The following is a 20,578-nucleotide window of genomic DNA, read 5'->3' on the forward strand; positions in this document are numbered from 1 at the left end:
GACCCACCCAGTGTCCCGGGCGTCCTTTCCCTCTGGGAGCGGCGGGGGCGAGGGGAAGGTAGATACACTCTCGGAGGAAGGCACGAGCTCCACCGGGCGGAGGCGCCCAGGCCAAGCCTCCGGCACGGAAAGAGTGTGTCCCCCTGGGTTACGCGCCAGCCTCCGCGCTCCCCGAGTATCCGGGCGGCTCCCCCTCGCGATCGCCAGGGTGCTGGGGAGCCTACTCTCGGGCCGCTTAGAGACCTTAGACAATGGAGCCGGAGCAAGGCGGCTGGCCTAGGGCCGAGGGCCGAGCGCCGAGCGCGGGGGCGGCTTCTCCCGCCGCCGGCTCCCGCGGTGCCCCGCCTGGAGCCGGCCCGCCAGCCAGCTCGCGGGACCGAGCCGAGCTCCGGCGCTGCGCTCCTCCTGGTTTCCGCGCGGCTCGGCCGTCCCAGGAAAGCCACAGGAGGGCGGGCTGGCGGGTGCCCGCCACGCGAAGCAGCTTTGGGCGGTGAACCCTCTGCTGCTCTTGGCTCTCTGGTTCGGGCGGAGGCTGAGTTGCTCCGTGGAACCAGTACCCTGAGATCTCTTCTTACACCTCGGGGTTGCTTTGCGCCTCGTGCTATCTATTTGTGCCAACATCCTTTTAAACTGGTTCCTTTCTCTATCCCTCTTTAAATTCTTTCTCATTTTAAAATTATTGGCATGGATTCTTTTTCTCCCCTCCAGATTATATAAACATTACACACACACACACACACACACACACACACACACACACACACACGAGTCTTCCATAAAGATCACTGCGTTGACACCACTTCCACTCTGTCTCCCCAGATCAGCGCTTCTAGCGAACCCATTTGCGCGAGGACTCGGCCCTTTCTTTTCCTGGCGAGGCTTTTGAACCTGTCGCCAAGGCCGTACCTCGGAGAGAAGGAAGTGCAGTGGGACGTGAGGGATGCATGGCGCCTGCCCCCAGTTAGATGCTCTTCAGATAATCTGCGACCAAGCTCGCTGATTAAATATTTAGGAAAGACCTCGTAAACATCACTGCAAATACATTAAGGCACTTCAACCCGACAGCTTATGATTATTTCAAAACTTAAAAAGGAGATCATTGATTGTCACTGTTTCTGTGCTCAACCAAGAAACCGAATCTTCCCGAGGTGGGTGGATGGGGTGGCTGAATTGCTTTTCTCCCCCCACGACTCCCCCTTCCCGCTCACTTTCATGGCTGTGGCGCTCAGTAGCAGTGATTTATTTATTTCTGTATGGAGTTAAAAGGGTGTGCGTTGGTGGGGGTGTTCGTTGAGGACACGCAGGACCTGATCACAAAGGACTGGCTCAGGTGTCTTGTGCTTCTGTATTAACTGGAAAAGACAGACTCTGGAACTTTTACAGGGCGAGAAGAGGCCACCGGCTCGCGCTTTGTATACTTTGCACTTGAAATCGTTACATTCAACTGAATATTTGGCTCATTCAGATCCGAAAAGTCTCCTAGCATCGTCGAATTCCCTCCTCCGCCCCTCAGCTCCAAAGGAGGGGGAGGGGGAAGGTAGGAAATGTTTAGTAAATTGCACATCTTTGAATCTTCCTAAAGCAGTGGTCACAAAGCTTAAAGGTGACACAACAGTGCTCACGTAAAACCAACACACATTCCCCACCCCCCCAAACCAACAATAAAATCATCCCCTTCAATTTGCCATGATCGCTGCGACCAGGAGCCAGGTGATTATCCTAATTAATGTCTATCTAATTAAATTACTGTCAGCAGTTAACCAATGGCAGGAGCCGTTTCATCGGCTGCACAAGCAGCAAGATCAAAAGTGAGCCTTTTCTGATTGCTGCATAGTGTCAATTGGCCAATCTCTTCTCCCAGGGAAAAAAAAAAAAAGTAAATCAAACCTTTGAGAAGCATTTGCTGGTTGAAGTGCTTTCTGTCTAGTGAGGGGGTCTGTGGATTTCTAGTTTATGATAAATAGGACTTTAAAAACCAGGGACAGGAGGGCGAGTGTTCAGGTTCTAGAGCTATGCAGCTGGAGCACTGCCTTTCTCCTTCTATCATGCTCTCCAAGAAATTTCTCAATGTGAGCAGCAGCTACCCACATTCAGGCGGATCTGAGCTTGTCTTGCACGATCATCCCATTATCTCGACCACTGACAACCTGGAGAGAAGTTCACCTTTGAAAAAAATTACCAGGGGGATGACGAATCAGTCAGATACAGACAATTTTCCTGACTCCAAGGACTCACCAGGGGACGTCCAGAGAAGTAAACTCTCTCCTGTCTTGGACGGGGTCTCTGAGCTTCGTCACAGTTTCGATGGCTCTGCTGCAGATCGCTACCTCCTCTCTCAGTCCAGCCAGCCACAGTCTGCGGCCACTGCTCCCAGTGCCATGTTCCCGTACCCCGGCCAGCACGGACCGGCTCACCCCGCCTTCTCCATCGGCAGCCCCAGCCGCTACATGGCCCACCACCCGGTCATCACCAACGGAGCCTACAACAGCCTCCTGTCCAACTCCTCACCGCAGGGCTACCCCACCGCCGGCTACCCCTACCCACAGCAGTACGGCCACTCCTACCAAGGAGCCCCGTTCTACCAGTTCTCCTCCACACAGCCCGGGCTGGTGCCTGGCAAAGCGCAGGTGTACCTGTGCAACAGGCCCCTTTGGCTGAAATTTCACCGGCACCAAACGGAGATGATCATCACCAAACAGGGAAGGTAATGCTGCGTGCTTGGCTGCCGCTGCTCCAGGCGCGGCCGGGGGGCATGTATGCCCGGGCTCTGACCGCCGCGGCAGCGAGGATTTGGGGTCGGGAGCGGAGTGGAAGGCGCTCTGGCGCGTCCTAGAGTTGGCTGGTGTTGGAAAAACGGAAAGTGGAAGGTACCCCCCCCGCGGTGATGGTGGGGGGGCGGGGGGGGGGGGGGCTTCCCGCTCTAGAAAGGTGGTCGGAGAGCCAGTCAGTGGCCGGAGAAAGGAGAGAGAGAGAGGGGGAGAGTCCTGGCCTGTGGCCGGGAGATGGGAGGGAGGCATCAATGCCCGATACACCGACAGGTGGAGATTCGGGTCGCCAACCTCGCTTTCCACCTGGGCAGTGATACCTGCCGACTTCGCATTCCAGTTCATCCGCCGATCTCCCAGACTTCAGCCCCTCTTCTTTTTCCCCCCCACCACCCTATTTCCAATCCAGCAAACGTTCGCTCATCGATGCTGAGAGAATAAGTTTTGCTTTGCTATCTGGCGCCGCGCTTCTTGCATTTAATCTTTAACATTTATGTTTTTTTTTTTTTCCCCTTGTTGTCTCCCCCCTCCCTAATTTAAATAGGCGCATGTTTCCTTTTTTAAGTTTTAACATTTCTGGTCTCGATCCCACGGCTCATTACAATATTTTTGTGGATGTGATTTTGGCGGATCCCAATCACTGGAGGTTTCAAGGAGGCAAATGGGTTCCTTGCGGCAAAGCGGACACCAATGTGCAAGGCAAGTCCTTCCAATTAACACGTCTTCCTGACACTTATTTAGGTGAGAATGATTAATTAAAGCCTTTGTGGACTGGCTCGAGCGACTTTTAAAACGATCGGCCAATGACTTCTAAAAGGAAACTAGGAGGATAGGGGGAGAGACTGAGCGACGAGAAGGGGGAGGATTATGCAAAAGCTATTTTAATCATTCCCAGTTAATAGGAAGAACGCGCGGCCTTAAAAAAGCCCCAGCTAATGGGCCTTACAGTGGAATAAGGGGTGTGTGTCTGGGTATGTGTGTGTGTCCTACGTGGTGAGGAGTTGGGACTGGGCAGTGCCCCGGGCACATGTAAACAACTTGTCTCTTTCTCTAGGAAATCGGGTCTATATGCATCCGGATTCCCCCAACACGGGGGCTCACTGGATGCGTCAAGAAATCTCTTTTGGAAAATTAAAACTTACAAACAACAAAGGAGCGTCAAACAACAATGGGCAGGTCAGTGGCTCAAGCGCTCATTTCTCTCTCACACACACACTCACTTATACACACTCGTTTCTGCCTAAGATCCAGTTCATCACTTTAAATTAACATGGGGAACGACACGTGTCTTTGCTTCATTAAAAAGGCTTTTTAAAAATTCTATTTCCGTTCTCCCCAATTATATTAAGCTACAAAGTTGTTCTTGTCCCCCCTGCCCCCCTCCCTCGCCCAATTACCGAGTTCCCAACCTTCACAAGTACAAATATTTGGTTGATTTTGAGAAGGAAACGCGCAGGATCTGCAGGTTGTGAAAATCTTTGTTGCTCCTTAAAGGAGAACTGGGAGAAGGGCCCTGAGAATTGGGCGGTCGGGTTCGGTTTTCCTCTGGTGCTCGGGCGTTGCGTGCTCCGGAGAAACGGGGGCAGGTCTGCTTCCGCCAGCCAGTCACCAGCTGGGCGAGGCCCGCGGTCAGTTTCCCGGGGCGGCGGGCTCCTCGCAGACTCCACACGGCCCGCGCCGCTCACAGCCCCATGCGGGCAGACCGCACTAACGTGCCGCCGGGCGCTTCCCTTTCTTCCCGCCGGACAGATGGTGGTTTTGCAGTCCTTGCACAAGTACCAGCCCCGCCTGCATGTAGTGGAAGTGAACGAGGACGGCACGGAGGACACCAGCCAGCCCGGCCGCGTGCAGACGTTCACTTTTCCCGAGACTCAGTTCATCGCCGTCACTGCCTACCAGAATACCGATGTAAGGAGGCCTGGGGGCTGGGCGCGCGGCGGGCGGCGCAGGCTTCCCCCGGCCCGCGGCCGTACCGGGGGCCATCCCCGGCTCGGGCACCAACATCCGCCACAGCTGGCTCTGCTATGCCTTTTAAGAGTAGGGCTAGGGGCCTGCTGGGCACCTTCCCTGTATACCTAACCGGTGGGAAAACGCTCCCTATTCGTCTCCAACGCGGGTCACCGGGCCACCTTCAAGGTGACCAGGATTTCTAGAGCCTCTTGGGAATTTTGATTTAGTTTTCAAACATCAGTTTCTGGGTGATCGAAAGAAACGCACATTCATGATTTAAAAACTAAAATAAATCAAATTACTGGGGACTAGGGAGTGAGCTTCCTAGCACTCATTTGCAAGTTTGCAAAAACTTATTTTACTACTGTTGATTTGACTACTAGAAGTGATAGTTTCTTTTAAAACAGGAAAATATCATAAATGAAAGATATGCATTTATTTTCAATCAAAACTGATTTCAAGATGCAACTTGTGGGTTCTTCAACAAATATGATAAAGCATTTAAGATAGGCAACATTTTTTAGGAATGAATTCAAGTGCCCCTTAAAAATTTTTGCCTGAGTAAGTGTATTTACATAACAAGCACTTTTTAAAATGAGCATTTTGAACCAGTTTAGGACACATGGGAGAGCTAATGGAAAGCTATACTTTAGTTTTAGTCACCATTAATTTAAACATAACTTTCATCATACTTTTTTCACCTTTCCACCCATTCCCTCAAAAATTTCAGTTAGGGAAACCTTGCTATTTAATGAAATTGTAGGCCTTTAGCCCCTGTAAAAAGTGGCAGATGACATATTCTTAAACACCCAATCTGCTTTGTATAAAAAATAAAATTATATTAATCTTTTTTTCTCTTTTTCCAGATTACACAACTGAAAATAGATCACAACCCCTTTGCTAAAGGATTTCGGGATAATTATGATACGTAAGTAGTTTTGTACCTTTCTTCTCAAATTTGTGGAATTGGGCTTTGGGTCAAAGGTAGATTGTTTTGTACAAGGCTTTTGGAAGCTAGAAAGTGTGAAGACAAAGTTGTTTTCGGGGTTTTCCCTTTCTTTTTTGACGGTTCTCTTCTCTCTGGTGACCTGGCTTGGTACTTCTGTGTTTTGGGTCAAAGGTTTCCTCCACCTATTTTTAGCTTTCATATGAATTTCAAAGTTGCTGGCGCGGACCCTGGGGCTGGCTGGCTGGGGAAGCTGCCCTGGTTCCCGGGTGCGGGAGTTGTGTGTGGTGCTGCAGATGCTCAGCTCAGATTGTCTGTGTCTGAAACCGCCGGATTCTGCCTGAAAGTGCATGTGGCTCTGGCAGTTGTTACAGTCTCCTTGGCATATGTGACTTTTATTTACCCATTTCCAAGTTTTGTGTAATAGCTTTTCCTGTGCAAGTTTACCATGGACTGAATAGAAATGTGCACCCACTACAGGCAAGTTCACGAGCACAGCTGATGGTGCAGTCATTTCAGGCTTTGGGAAGGACCCAGGTGCTGTTGCAGTGTATTAGTTATGCTTTGAAAGAAAAATATTTCCTCTTTTATCATTTGTATCTAGGTGTGTTTTAATTAAATGTGCTGGTTTCCTTTTCTCCAGGCCTCCCTTACCTATCTCCATTTCTTGTCTATCAAAATGCTGTCCTCTGGGGGCAACAGTAGGTGTAAACTGAACCTTTCCTGGGCTTGTTCTGGTGTTCTCTCGATCAGAGGCTCAGAGCCCAGGTACAGTGCTGAGGAGTTCACAAAGAGTTATAGGGCAAGATCTAAATCTGGACTGTGGGGATCCCTTCACTTTTCTCTGACCATAGAAGGAAAGGATACATTAATTTTAATTTCATGGCTTGCATTAAGTGCTGGGGCTAGAACTACAGAGTTGAAGCTATCTTTGATTAGGAATAGATTAAATTTGTGGAGGAGACAAGTGGCTCTCTCCAGGTAGATACCAAACTTCCCTCCTGATATTTTTATAACAAATTGAAGAGAATCATCAATAGTTACACACTGTAACTATAGTTATACACTATAACTGTACAGTTATACACTGTAACTGTCAAGTGTATCCCTCAAAAGTGATCCAAAGGAAGCAAGCCTCATCAGTATGATTCCCCAGGAAAAAAAGAAAGAAAGAAAAACTTGGCTACTCTAGTCCTTCCTCACAATCTAAAAAGGTGGGCTCAGCACGGTGGAAAGCGTGTGGCCCAGGAGACCAGAGATACTGGTCTCTGTACTAGGGGGGGTCTTGTAGATTTTGAGCTTTTAATTCTGCTGCGAACATCTGTTCCAAAGCATTTTATTTTGCACAAATCAATTCGGTAATCCCAAGTGGGTTGGGACCTGGATGGGCATATAAACTGATTCTTTTGCAGATTTTTTTTTTTTCCTTTTCCTTTTAAATGTGGTGGTAAACAGAGAAGATATTTGCACCTTTCTGGTTATGTTCCCTTCCTGCCTCCCTCTACTTGTTCTTATTTGAGATTGGAATTAAGTTTCAGGAGGGAAATTTTGTTCAGTCAGCAAACTGCATCCGAGCAGCCACGGCATAACCCTTATCTGTCCCTTTTCTGGCTGACTTCTGTTGGAAAAGCCACTTCTGTTTGATTCTTAAGTCACTATATATTTATCATAAAAAGCTTCTTTAGCTATGCAGATGGCTGTCTTAGAGATTTATGGCTTAGAGTAGAATGGTTTTTGACACTCTCTTTCCACCTTACGTTGGTTATTTGGGCCTGGCTCACTTTTGGAGAAACAGAGAAAGCAATAAAGAGTTCAGGGGGACCAGGGTGTTTGCTTTGCCACTCACTAGGGAATCTCCTCCCCAAAGTATTGAGGTATGACAAGTTTCTCTTTCAAAACAGTCTGTTGATTAAAGATTAAAACATTTATGTGTGAGCTAAAAGGGAGGCATGTGTGTGATGTGTATGAGAAAATAGGTCTACCAATCTTGATCCAGTCTCTGGTTCCTTCTCAATTCTAATGGGATCTTATAGGCCACTGTGGGGCCTAGAGTGAACCTTTGATTATCTTATCTAAGGTAATTCCGAGTAACACAGTCACTGTCTATGGTTGGGCAAGTTGTTTAACTTTCCTTTGACTCAATTTCTTCATCTGTAAGATAGGATAATAATGGTACCTAACTTGGAAAATTGTGATGGTTAAATAATGATCTGTACAGCCCTAGACAAGGGTGCCTGGAACATAGTCAAGTTGTATAAGGATGAGCTGTTACCAGTGGGAGATTCTTGGCCGAGGTTGATAATTGTACTTTTAAGTTTGCCCACATTTTTTTTTTTAAACCAGTAACAAATCAAAAGCTGGGGAGAGAAGCTCAAAGAATACTTTTCCTCTGTAAAATAATTTTATTGATTGATGACTTTATTTCCACATAGTAATTCTAGTTTGTATGGTTGGAGGGGCGGTTAAAGGAACACACAGGGGAAAACACTAGTAAGTGCCATGGAGGCTTCCAGCAGTAACCCTCGGGTCTCAGAAGACTGTCCAAGGCCAGTCTGATGCTCACTACCAGGGGGGTCCCCGCGTGATGTGTCAGATGGAAGAAAGTGGTCTTAAAAGGATGGAGTGGGTAACCGGTTTAGAAATTTCACTCAGAAACTCTCACCGCAGAAGAAAGGCCCACTGGGAAAATGACACCTGAGCCCCTGGGCAGATCTTCCTCAATGTGTGCACATATATTGGAGAAGTAGGTGAGCATCCCCTGCTGTGCTCTTCTCTCGGCCCTCTGTGCACTTGGTGAGAGCGCAAGAGAGGAGCGAAGCCTTCCTCTTCATCTGTATCAGCTTTAGGTCCCTGAACGGACAAATCGGTTCCTTTATAATTTCACGATTTATTTTGGAGAGGATGCAAGTCTGTGACCTTTTGTCTGTCTTTATCCTGGACGGCAGGTTACACGTGGAGAGTGTGGGGGTGGGCGACCAGGGGTGGTCTTCTCTTTAGCGCCCCCGAAAGGACCTTGCGCCACCCTTCGGTTCTCTCTCTCTCCCTCCCTCGCAGGATCTACACCGGCTGCGACATGGACCGTCTGACCCCTTCGCCCAATGACTCCCCGCGCTCGCAGATCGTGCCCGGGGCCCGCTACGCCATGGCCGGCTCTTTCCTGCAGGACCAGTTCGTGAGCAACTACGCCAAGGCCCGTTTCCACCCAGGCGCGGGCGCCGGCCCCGGGCCGGGCACGGACCGCAGCGTGCCGCACACCAACGGGCTGCTGTCGCCGCAGCAGGCCGAGGACCCGGGCGCGCCGTCGCCGCAGCGCTGGTTTGTGACTCCGGCCAACAACCGGCTGGACTTCGCCGCCTCGGCCTACGACACGGCCACGGACTTCGCGGGCAACGCGGCCACGCTGCTCTCGTACGCGGCGGCGGGCGTGAAGGCGCTGCCGCTGCAGGCGGCTGGCTGCACGGGCCGCCCGCTCGGCTACTACGCCGACCCGTCGGGCTGGGGAGCGCGCAGCCCACCGCAGTACTGCGGCGCCAAGTCGGGCTCGGTGCTGCCCTGCTGGCCCAACAGCGCCGCGGCCGCCGCGCGCATGGCCGGCGCCAACCCCTACCTGGGCGAGGAGGCCGAGGGCCTGGCCGCCGAGCGCTCGCCGCTGCCGCCGGGCGCCGCCGAGGACGCCAAGCCCAAGGACCTGTCCGACTCCAGCTGGATCGAGACGCCCTCCTCTATCAAGTCCATCGACTCGAGCGACTCGGGGATTTACGAGCAGGCCAAACGGAGGCGGATCTCGCCCGCCGACACGCCGGTGTCCGAGAGCTCGTCCCCGCTCAAGAGCGAGGTGCTGGCCCAGCGGGACTGCGAGAAGAACTGCGCCAAGGACATAGGCGGCTACTACGGCTTCTACTCGCACAGCTAGGCCGGCCCTGCCCGCCCCGGCCCCCGCGCCCCGCTGCGGCCCGGCCCCTGCCGGCTCCTCGCGCCTCGCCCCCTGCGCCTCCTGCTCACGCCCCACCTCGCGCACTCCCTCAGTTTATCTGACCCTCGAACACCGTCTGCAGCGAATTAGTACAGGTCTCCTGAGTGTGATCTTAACCTTTTTTTTTTTTTGCACAGCAGTTTCTGCAGTTAGCGCACCGACCTTCAACTTGGCTGTAAACCTTTTTGGTTTGCCTACTTACTCTCCTTCTGTGAAGTTATCTTAACGGTTCCCCTCCCCCTCGTCTTTTTCTCACCCTCTCCTTGTCTTTTTCCTCATGAAACTCTTCACCTTTAGGAGACCTGGGCAGTCCTGTCAGGCAGCAGCGATTCCGACCCGCCAAGTCTCGGCCTCCCCATTAACCGTAGGATGTTGACTGTAGAACCTGGACCCACCCAGCGCGTCCTTTCTTATCCCCGAGTGGATGGATGGATGGATGGTAGGGATGTTAATAATTCTAGTGGAACAAAGCCTGTGAAATGACTGTATATAGTGTTAATTTATTGTAACGAATGGCTAGTTTTTATTCACATTGTCAAGGCACAAAACCAGTTCATGCTTAAACTTTCTCATTCATTTCTTTTCCTTTTTCTCCAACTCCTCCCGTCCCTGAAAATGTTTTCTTGTGAGATTATTAACAGTATTCTAAGAGGCTCTGGAAACTCGAAAGACTAGATAATGAAGAGTTTCTCACTTCTTCTCAATCCACTGCATGAAATAACTACCCTGTGCCCTATTGCACACAAATAGCTAAGGAGAATCTGACCAAACACCTGTAAAGGATAGGTGTCTGTTCATAGGCAAGTCGATTAAGTGGCATGATGCCTGCAAAGCAAAGTTAACGAGTTACATGTTTTTTTCCCCCTTCCTTCTAAATAGAAAAGCTCGACATCAGCAATATTATTTTGCCTTATTTGTTTTTCCCCAAAGTGCCAAATCCATTACTGGTCTGTGCAGGTGCCAAATATGCTGACAAACTGTTTCTGAATATCTTTCAGTTCCCCCCTCCACCTTTATATGCTGTAAATCTTTGTAATGAATATTCTACTAATGATATAGATGACTGAATTGTTGGTTAACTATAGTGTAGTCTAGTGAAGATGAATTGTGTGAGTTGTATATTTTACTGCATTTTAGTTTTGAAAATGATTTCCCCGCCACCTAGAAACAGCTGAAATTTGACTTCCTTGGGAAAACACTAGCATTAATGCAAGTAAGACTGTTTATTCCCCCCTCTAAGTCTTGTTATATTTGATAAGGAGCACTGATCCCCCTGAAAATAGATTAGTAGAATTTCTAATGTTGTGTAGCAAACCTATACTTTTTTTTTTGTATTTTAAAATTAATGTGAAATATGCATCATACACAATACTCAATCTAGATTCCAGTCCATTGGGGGGATTTTTTTTTCCTAATAGGAATTCAGGGTCTAAACGTGTGTATATTTTGGCTCTTCTGTAAATCTAATGTTGTGATTTTTATATTTGTTTCGTTTTGTCTGTGAACTGAATAATTTATACAAGGACACACTCCATTGAGAAACGTTTTGTTTTTTGCTCGTTTGTATTGTCTGTGTATAACAAGTAAAATAAATCTGGTAAAACTCTATGGTGTTTGAAAGCAGTTTACAGTTTGAAAATTTAATTAGAGGTGAATATTTTTAAGGGCTGAGGAAGAATAGCCTGTCTCTACTCCAATATGGGGCAGTCTGTGTAGTGGGAACTACATCCCATTTTCCTTTTAAATTTGTTAGTATACCACTACCAGTAATTACTTTTTTCTGTCTTATTTACACCTACTTAGTTCCCTGTGAGTCGAATTCACTTTGTTACACTCGTTATTTTTTTCCCTTCAGGAAAATGTACACGCTTTCTAATATCTGTAAGTAGGAAATAACATGAGCAGGAAATGGAGGGTCTTCAATAAGAAATTAAGTATTTCTTGAAATTTCACAAAGTCAAGAGGGAAGCTTTGGGCATGAGAAGAGTGTAATTTAAATGCTTGTCAAAATAGGCTGTTGACCACAGCTTTAGTCTGATGTTGAAAATTCTGGTCTTTAAATACAAGGCCTTGGAGTTGAGTGGTGAATCCGTAAATGAAAACACAGAATGGCCTACATTTCTTGAGTGGATTACTTTGGGGGGATAGGGAGGGGTTGGAGTAGGGAAAGTACTCATAGAGCAAACTCATGAAAGGTCGATATTTAACCAGTGAGCTTAAAACTTGCTTTAGGAGGTATCTGTGGGGCACCACTCCATCTCTTCTACAGTGGATTTCCAGCGCCCATCCTGCCCAAGCCAGGTCCCCATCCCTTGAGAAAAAAATGCAGAAATGTGGATATTCCAGCTGGGAGGAGGCTAGTTGCGTCTTAGTCAAGGGGTCCATTGAGCTCTCTTTAGCTCTTGTCTCCAGAGGAGATCCAAGAAAGGTGGAAAATGGTCCAGCATCCTTGTTTGGCCTAGGCCAGTCTCGGGTTATGGGGCGAAATTTACCACCACCCAGAGATGGTCCTGTATCCCCTTTGCAATTTGACAGATGCAAAGAGGCTTCAAAGTACCAATTAAAATGAACATTGGAGGGGGGAACAAAACCGATTTGCCTTCCTTGGGTAATCTGGCCACTAGACGGCGTTCCGCCGAGTTTTGTCTGCCACATAGAAAAGCGATGACTGATTTTCCTTTGTGTTTGTTTCTCCCGGATCACACCTAAGAACTAAACAAGAGGACAAAAAGTACAGAACAGGGGGCCTGCGTGGCGAGTGAAGTGGAGCGGTGTATTCTTGGAATCATCCCGTGGCCTTGCGCTCCTGCGACCTCGGTGCCAGCGAGCAGGAGGCGCACGTGCAGTCGGGAGGCCCGGGGGCGCCCAGGCCGAGGGCGAGGGGCTGCGGAGCCTCCAAGGGTTCCGGGGAGTGAGCCTGGGGGTCGGAGCGCGGCGCCAGGCCAGGCCCGCCACCCTCGGGCCAGAGTCACCGCGAGCAAAGGAGTCGGTGTCCTGTGCGGAAACGAAGCTCTTAGAAGCCGAGGATAGATTTCACAGGAACGTAGTGCCTTGTACTGAAAGACGCACTTAGCTGCTATTAGGAAGTACTTAAAAAAATTGGGGAGGTCGTTTCCCTTGCAGCTCGGCACCATCTGCTGTGTGGACTGAGTCAGCGTGAGGTAAATTTGCAGCTCCGCGCTCCTCTCGGAGGCAGTGTGCTTTCCTGTCCCTTTCAAGCATGATCGTTTCTCCTGGCTTCCAAGGAGTCTTGGGTGTCTAGTGAAGTGACACTGTCAGTGTGTCTGAGAAGCTGCTGCTGTTTCAAGGAAATCAGAGTGTTTGGGGGGGAGGGCCTGCGGGAACCAGAGTTCGCGTCCCGGGTTAGATTTCGAGTTGCCTTTTTATCTCCCTGAGGGTAGGAGTCAGGGTAGGGACGGAGAAGGATGACGAATTCTCCCCGTAAACTGCAGATTTTCTGTTTTCAAAAGTGGCTTTTCAAAAAGAGAAAGGAAGAAAAAAAGACGAGCGTGCGGCTTTTTATTCTGGCTCAAGCCTTCCCGCCACTCGCGTCGCGCGCCATCTTAACTCCTTGCCCACCAGCAGCTTGGGGCCGAGCGCGGCGGGCGGCGCCGCTGGAGCCCAGGGATGCTGCGCCCTAGGTGCCTCACCTCGGGCTCGAAGCCGCGGGGTCAGGGCAGCCGACTGGCGGGCACTGAGCGCGCTGTGATCGAGGGCATTCGGGAGCCCAGGCCGGCGGGGACGGACGTCCGCACGAGCTCGGGCGGCCGTGCGGCGGCTCCGAAGGCCTGGTCCCGCCGCTAAGCCTGGGCCCAGGCTCTCTGGCTTCGCCGTTGGGTGGGCGCGCTGCTCTCTTCTGGCTGTTCCGGCCGCGGGTTCCAGGCCGCGAGTCCAGACAGGGATCCAGGCCGCCGGTCTAGACAGGGGGCCCAGCGAAGGTCCAGACCTGGAGTCCAGGCGGTTCTCCTGTTCCTTCAAGAGCCTGGTCCAGCGTGGCTCCCGGCCTCGCCTCTAGCCTTGGGTGCGGCCCTCCTGTGCATGTGGCTCCGCCAGAACCAAGCCAGGCAACCTACTAGGATTTAGGACGTGGAAGCCTTTTTAGGCCTAGGGGAAATTTACTGGGTTTGTTTCAAAAAAATCAGGTCGTTTCTGACTCTTTAGGACTGACTTACACCCCCCGAGCTCTTAAAATGTTGTAATTTAAGATCTACAGACAACTTTATGAACCATCTTCCCTCCTGCACTTACATTTTCTTATAAATCCTGCTGTTAACCTGGTTTAGTTAGGATCCACTTTTTTTTTTTTGGTGAAGTTAAGTATCTATTCTTTTAGTACTGAAGCCTTCAGGGATGTTGTACTTTCTGTTTAGGGTGCAGGCTTGGAAAAAAAGCCTTGTTAAATAGATGTCGTTACATTCCTGGAGAATGTAAAATGCATTGTAGCAATATTTGGGCAAGTACTTGTGTCCATAGTGATTTTATAAAATAATTGTCCTCTGATGCAGCACCTTTTCTGTCTGTGTATGAGTTCTTTTATCATGTATATGTTTTAGCCATGGAGATAGGAAAAATCACAGAGCTTATGATCTTGTGTGAAAACAGACCAGTCTAGGTCCCCCAAAGGAAACAGTAACAACTATTTTTATTTTTAGAATTAAAACAAAACAAAAAAACTTACTTTGAAGAAGTCAGCAGCTTTAAAGACTAATGATAATTCAATTTTTAAGATATTTAATTTACTCTGGTGTGTGGGCAATTGCTTGGTTGATTTTAATATTTTAAAGAGTAAGTTCTTAATATCAGTAGAATCAATCTTTTAAAAGGTGGCTGAGAATTTTTAAGCAAGTTGAATCTGTATTATTTGTTGAATTTACAATCTGAGTGCAAGGTTTACTTTTGGGCAGTTAGATTTTCTTTTGCCAGAACAAGATAACGTTTCTCAAGGAAGACAGAGACAAAGTAGGCAGGATTTTAGACACTGCATTATACTTAATTTAATTCTGTTGCTTTGAGTTTGTGTCTTCCTGGTTCTGGTCTTCAGCTTGTAAATTAGGCTGCAGCATATTTAAAAATATATTCACTTGAGAGAAAACCCCACTGCTTTCACAATAAAGTAAACTTGATGGTGTACAAGCCACTGGTCTCATCTGAGATGATTATATCTGCCTTGCATGTATTTTACACCCACAGTATGGTTTGCAGCAGTGTTCAAGGCATAGCGTGAAAAATTTGATTTGAATAGTTCCATTAAAGCAATGAAAAAAAAAAAAAAAAACCCATGGCTTAATAGACCTTCTAGTGATAGCTCCCCCTCTTACTATGCTAACTCTGAAATAAATATGTGATCTAGTATTAGGAACATACCATTTATAAGACCCTTGCTGGTAATATTTAATTTAATAAACATACAAACTGTGACATTATTAATGCGATGAAGCTTGTACCACAAGCTGATTCTTTCAGGTTGTTTGATGTGTTACTTATCACTAGATTCCTTATAAACATATGTTGTGATTTATAACTGGTACTTTTATTAAAATTATTTTGGATTTTAACTCAAAATACCTATATGACAAGGTACTCATTATGTGTATAAATCATTTATACTTGTATATCTTGGCAAACCTTTTGAGGAAGAAGAGGGAATTTATGAAAGGAGAGCATCTCTAGGGCTATATCTCTGGTTATTTTAGCTAATATAGTTATTTTGTTCAACTATAGTAGGAAAAAAATATAAGATTAAGTTTTGGGGCAAGAGTTATACTTATTTAGTATATATATGTCTTGCCTGGGAAATCTCATGGACAGAGGAGCTTAGTGGGCTACAGTCCATGGGGTTGCAAAAGAGTTGGACATGACTTAGTGACTGAATTAACAACAAAGACATGTCTTATATATGTGTGTTATATATGTATTCAGATACACACTTAAGTTTCAAGAAATGGCAACTTAATGGAACTTTCTGATTGAAAGTTCACATTACAACTAGCTCACATTTCAACTTTTAAGTTGTATTTGTCTTTTATTTTGTCATTCCTAGTATGAAGGGGAAGGCATTTTTCAATCTTAGGATAATTCAGAAGCAATTTTTTGGTTCTCGGTTAATTCAGTCTCATCTTAAAAGTTCAAATTTAGCAAAGCACATGTTCCCTTGTTCATGCCAAGTGTGATAAAAACTAGTCGAAAAATAAAACTATTGCAAACAAGTAGAGCACTGCACTTCACTGCATTCTGTACAGGCCACATCATTTCCAGGTTTGATGTCACTGCCTACGGGGCTGCCATTTGTGGGTACAAGTAAGGCAGCCTTTGAAAGTTGATAGAAGGAACTGATATTTCAGATATGTGTGTCTCAGCTGTGTTTGTGTGTTTTAAATATCCTTTTTGAATAGTGATATGCACACTTGCGAGCATTCAAACATTTGCCATCTTCTATCAACAAAAGGTTATTCTTTATAGGCTCCAGGATGTTTTTCTCACTCTGCATTGGGAGCTCTTTTCTTTGTATCTAAAACGAATTAGCAAAATCATCTCTCCCACTTTGTAATATAGTCAAATTATAGACTATTCTGTGTAATTATAACTTCTTAATAGTTTCATCTTTCTGTTTACAATATTAGGCTATCAAGCATATATATTTTAACATCCTTGAACTTCAATGGATGAAGTACGTGTTATATAGATACAGTTTAGGCCATCTGCAATCATCAGTGATATTTTATGAGAGCTTCTCAGGTGTTATATAGATTTCTATTATTCTGAATAGCTCACTTAGGAATTTACAAAAGATGAAACTGTTATTTCAAATAAAAAATGTTTCAAAGGTGGTTAGTACTTTTATAGCCTGATTTGTTTATTTACCTAAAATTTTATGATTTTGGATGTAATTTTGTCAGATAATAGCAATGTTTACTACTCAGCACCATCCTGAGAAAATAGAAGCTGTAATTAGGACTTACCCTTTCCTTTCACGGTTTATTTACCTGCCACAGAATGCTATATATTTTGTTCAAATGAAACTTTTTCCTACCTCTGCCTTGATTTGCTATGTATATATGTGTTTAATATATATGTATGTGTGTATGTATATACATTAATGATTGCATTCTAAATAATTTTTAGAGCTCACTCACCTTTGGGATTGATTCTTAATTTATACTCATATTCTGCTTTGTTCCTGTGAAGAAAGTCAAAGAAACATACTGACTTCCTCCTCAACAAATTTGTTCTTTCCTCCTCCAACTCTTCTGTCTTTCTGACACTCATTTTGCCCTTGTTGACTCTCTTGCCAACAACTTTTTTAAAAAAACTTACTCTTCCTTCTCACACTACCACCCTAAACCTGAATCTTGATAAAATCTATGCCTGATTCATCAGAGTTTATTTCAGATCAGAATTTTTATGCTTTCCCCAAAAGCAGTTGTGAAGTTTTCAGGACAAATATCAGATACAATTTGTCTTTTTATTTAACTTCTCCCCCATTGGGGTTTTTTGTTTTTTAATTTTGTGCTTTTTTGTATATTTATTTCTAATCACTTCTCTCAATATTCACTTTATTATCTGGCCTTTTTTTGTGAAAGGACAATATTTTTCTTTTATTGGTATTTCTGTGTTCTTTATCTTGACATTCTTAGCTATGTGAGGCACTCCATTTTCCTCTGCTTTCTTTTGTACTTCGGACCCATCTTTCAATGCTTTCTTTGATCCTTTTCAATTCAGCTTCCTCATTTGCACAGACATTAAAATCTTTCTTTCTACATTTACCAGTGTGCCCTTAACCAAATGTAATGACCTTGTTACAGACTAATCTTTATTGTCTTAGCTGTTTAAAAATCATAATTAGCCCTTTGGGTGATTAAGAACCACAGATTCTGCAACTCCGTCACTTTCCTTTCCTTCCTCCAGCTTTTTTTTCATGGGTCTCTATGCTTGCTTGTTTATTTATGCAGTTCCTAGGTTTCTATAGGTTTGCTCTTCACAGGATGTGCCTTCAAATACCTCTTCTAAGGAAACTTGCTGGACATGTGTTATGGCAGAATGAGGTGGGAAAAAGATCTGGTACTAGTTTTCTAATATATACCTTCCACCCATTGTCCAACAACCTTCACCTACTTCATGGTTTCTTATTTCATGTAGCCTGATACATTTTAATTGACATTCTAAATCTTTCTATTTGTCCTTTCCTGAACCATCTGATATAGACTCATGTTCTCTTGCCCTTAAGTTGAATGGGATGAAGATTAAAATGTATTTAAAATATTTAAGTTTTCTTAGTTGATATTAACATAGCCCATTAAGGAGATGGGAACGTGAAGTGTATGTGCCAGAACCGTTAAGGAGGAAGGCTTTTTTAAAAAAATGACTATACAACTATGTGTACTATATATTATTAATGACATCCCTATCAGCCTTTTCTCTGCATAGTTACAAGAAATAAAGTACCGAACCAAAGAGGTTCAGGCTTTATAGATCATGAGAAACAGTTCTATTTGCATAACCACTTTTTAGGAAACTCTTTGCTCCAGAGTTTAAAGTTACATAGATTTTAAATTTCATTTTCAATTCTTTTTACAGATTCTTTACAGTAATCTTTAAAAATATAAATGTGTTAGTCTCTGTGTGTCTGTGTATGACACCATAATGAAACTAGAGAACAAGAACATAAAATTGAGAATAGTGAGTGGGAATTTCTGACAGTCCTTTCATCCTGCAGTCCTAGATACTGTCATAATTGTGTGCTTTTTTGAGGATCTCTTATTGGAAACTGAATACTTAATAATCTCCTATCCATGAAAATAATTTTATAACTGAGCACTAGAGTCAAGAGCCTTTAAATTTATTACTTAATTTGCACACAGTATACTTTGCATTTGAGTACAAAGTTTGCGTGAATATCACCATATCAATGGAATGTTCACATAATATGATTGAAAATCTGTAGTTGTTGCCAAGGCAATTTAGTATGTGAAATACCTGCCTTAAATTTGTTTTGTAAATATAGGTTTCAGAGGAACCTGACTCTTAAAGTACAGTAGAAAACACCGGACACAGGACATTTTATTTTTATGATTTTCAGTATCCTCATTTGTAAAATGAAATGATAAGCAAATCTGTAAGTATCTTCCAGTTATATAAAGAACTTAGCTTTTTTGTGGACCTCTGATTTTCTATGCAGTTTGAGTTCACATGTTCTAAGCTACAGTAGAACAATCTCTAGAGCAGTGGCTTTTAAAGTTTTTAAACTGTGAGTCACAGTAATACATGGGTCTTCCCTGGTGGCTCAGTAGGTGAAGAATCTGCCTGCAACTCAGGTGACCCCAGTGTCATCCCTGGGTTGGGAAGATGTCCTGCAGTAGGAAATGGCAGAGCACTCCAATATTCTTGCCTGGAAAATCCCGTGGACAGAGAAGCCTGGAGGGAAGCCATGGAGTCGCTAGAGTCAACGTGACTCGGCGACTAAGCCAGCACCACAGTAATAAATAAACGCTCACATGAGTTTCACAAAACATTTCCCTTTACCACATTCAACACTCCGATATTTTCTCTTTTATGTTCAACTCCACTGGAAAGAAACTTTGGTTCTGACCTAGTAAATTTGACAGTGACTTGAGGTTTGAGAAACATTTTGCCTTAGTGATAATGTTACCTTTACTAGCGTGTAACGTCCTGTTTCCTCTTATGTCTATTTTAATATTTCATTTCTAGAATGGCAGATTATATATATTAGCAAAATAAAATCAGTCTTGGTTTAATAACCTACTTGAATATATGTTATAAAGGATGTTTTGATATAAAAATCAAGAGACTTGTCATTTACAATATTCTTTCCATTATGATCTGCGATGAAAAAAATTAAGTTCTTCCTCTTTGAGATTGCTAAACTTTTTTTTAAATCTTAACTTTTTAAATTTTTTGGCATTTAACAATCCTCTCTCTCCAATACACAATGGAGAAGGAAATGGCAACCCACTCCAGTATTCTTGCCTGGAAAATCCCATGGATGGAGGAGCCTGGCGGTCTATAGTCTGTTGGGTTGCAGAGAGTTAGACACGACGGAGCAACTTCACAAGCATACCAGTACACAAACATGCTTACTGTAAGCATATTGATTTATTGAAATCAAAGTCACTTCTAGTCTTTGAAATAAACAGGCCCATATCTGCTGATGTGGTTCTTTGTAGGGACTACCTCTTGCCCTTTTTGACATGAACGGAGGAAGAGGCTATCAGCATCTCATACCTTTACATCAGTGTTTTCACATTTGAATCATCAAGGGAACTTTTAGAAATTCTGTTTTCTGGGTTTGCACTCCATCCCAAATAAATCAGAGTATGAGTGTTTGGTGGCAGCAGTGTTTTTAAAAGATTGCTTGGTGATTCCAATATGCAGTAAAACCTAGAACCACTCCTATAGGATTTTTTGTTTGTCTGTTTTTATTAAAATGAAAGAAAAGGTAGAGCATTTTTCTTTTTGAAATTTAACAGCTATTAACCACAGTGGCAAACTATCTGTCCATTGTAATTTCATGCCGAGGGACTCTGGTGATGGCAACTTTCCTAAAAATAGAAATAAGTTCATAAGATTTAAAAATAACTATTTTCAAATAACTTTCTTTTTTTTATAAAGCATTGATGGTATGGTCATGTTTTAGAACAGGCAGTTTTTCACCTCGACTGTAAGAGAAGAGCAACCGGGAGAATAAGATCTTCTCAATTTCTATGTAGAAGAAGCATTTGTACTTCCCCTCCAACTTATCATGATTAAAGCGTGGTGATCAGTGCTGTCTCTGGAACCTCTACAGACATCCATAAGGTAGCTTTTCTCCAGATATACTGAAATTGGAAGGTTGTCCGGAAGTACTGCATGTTTGACATCTGATGTCATTCTCAAAAGAATAAATGGCACAGTATCTAGAATAGTTCTAATCCATGGAACAAATGCAGG

The 20,578-nt window shown here is 44.9% G+C and overlaps 1 protein-coding gene across 1 annotated transcript; it reads left to right on the top strand.

The window, feature by feature from the left end:
- Positions 1-1,733: 1,733 nt before the first annotated feature.
- On the top strand, positions 1,734-11,242 carry TBR1 (T-box brain transcription factor 1). The gene is made up of 6 exons (XM_040229227.1): positions 1,734-2,704; positions 3,310-3,464; positions 3,820-3,941; positions 4,515-4,673; positions 5,582-5,643; positions 8,716-11,242. Exons 1-6 carry the CDS (start codon positions 2,013-2,015, stop codon positions 9,572-9,574), a joined length of 2,049 nt encoding a protein of 682 aa, XP_040085161.1. The 5' UTR covers positions 1,734-2,012; the 3' UTR covers positions 9,575-11,242.
- Positions 11,243-20,578: the final 9,336 nt, after the last annotated feature.

The sequence above is a fragment of the Oryx dammah genome, unplaced genomic scaffold, assembly GCF_014754425.2.
Source record: "Oryx dammah isolate SB20612 unplaced genomic scaffold, SCBI_Odam_1.1 HiC_scaffold_27, whole genome shotgun sequence".
NCBI classification, from domain to species: domain Eukaryota; kingdom Metazoa; phylum Chordata; class Mammalia; order Artiodactyla; family Bovidae; genus Oryx; species Oryx dammah.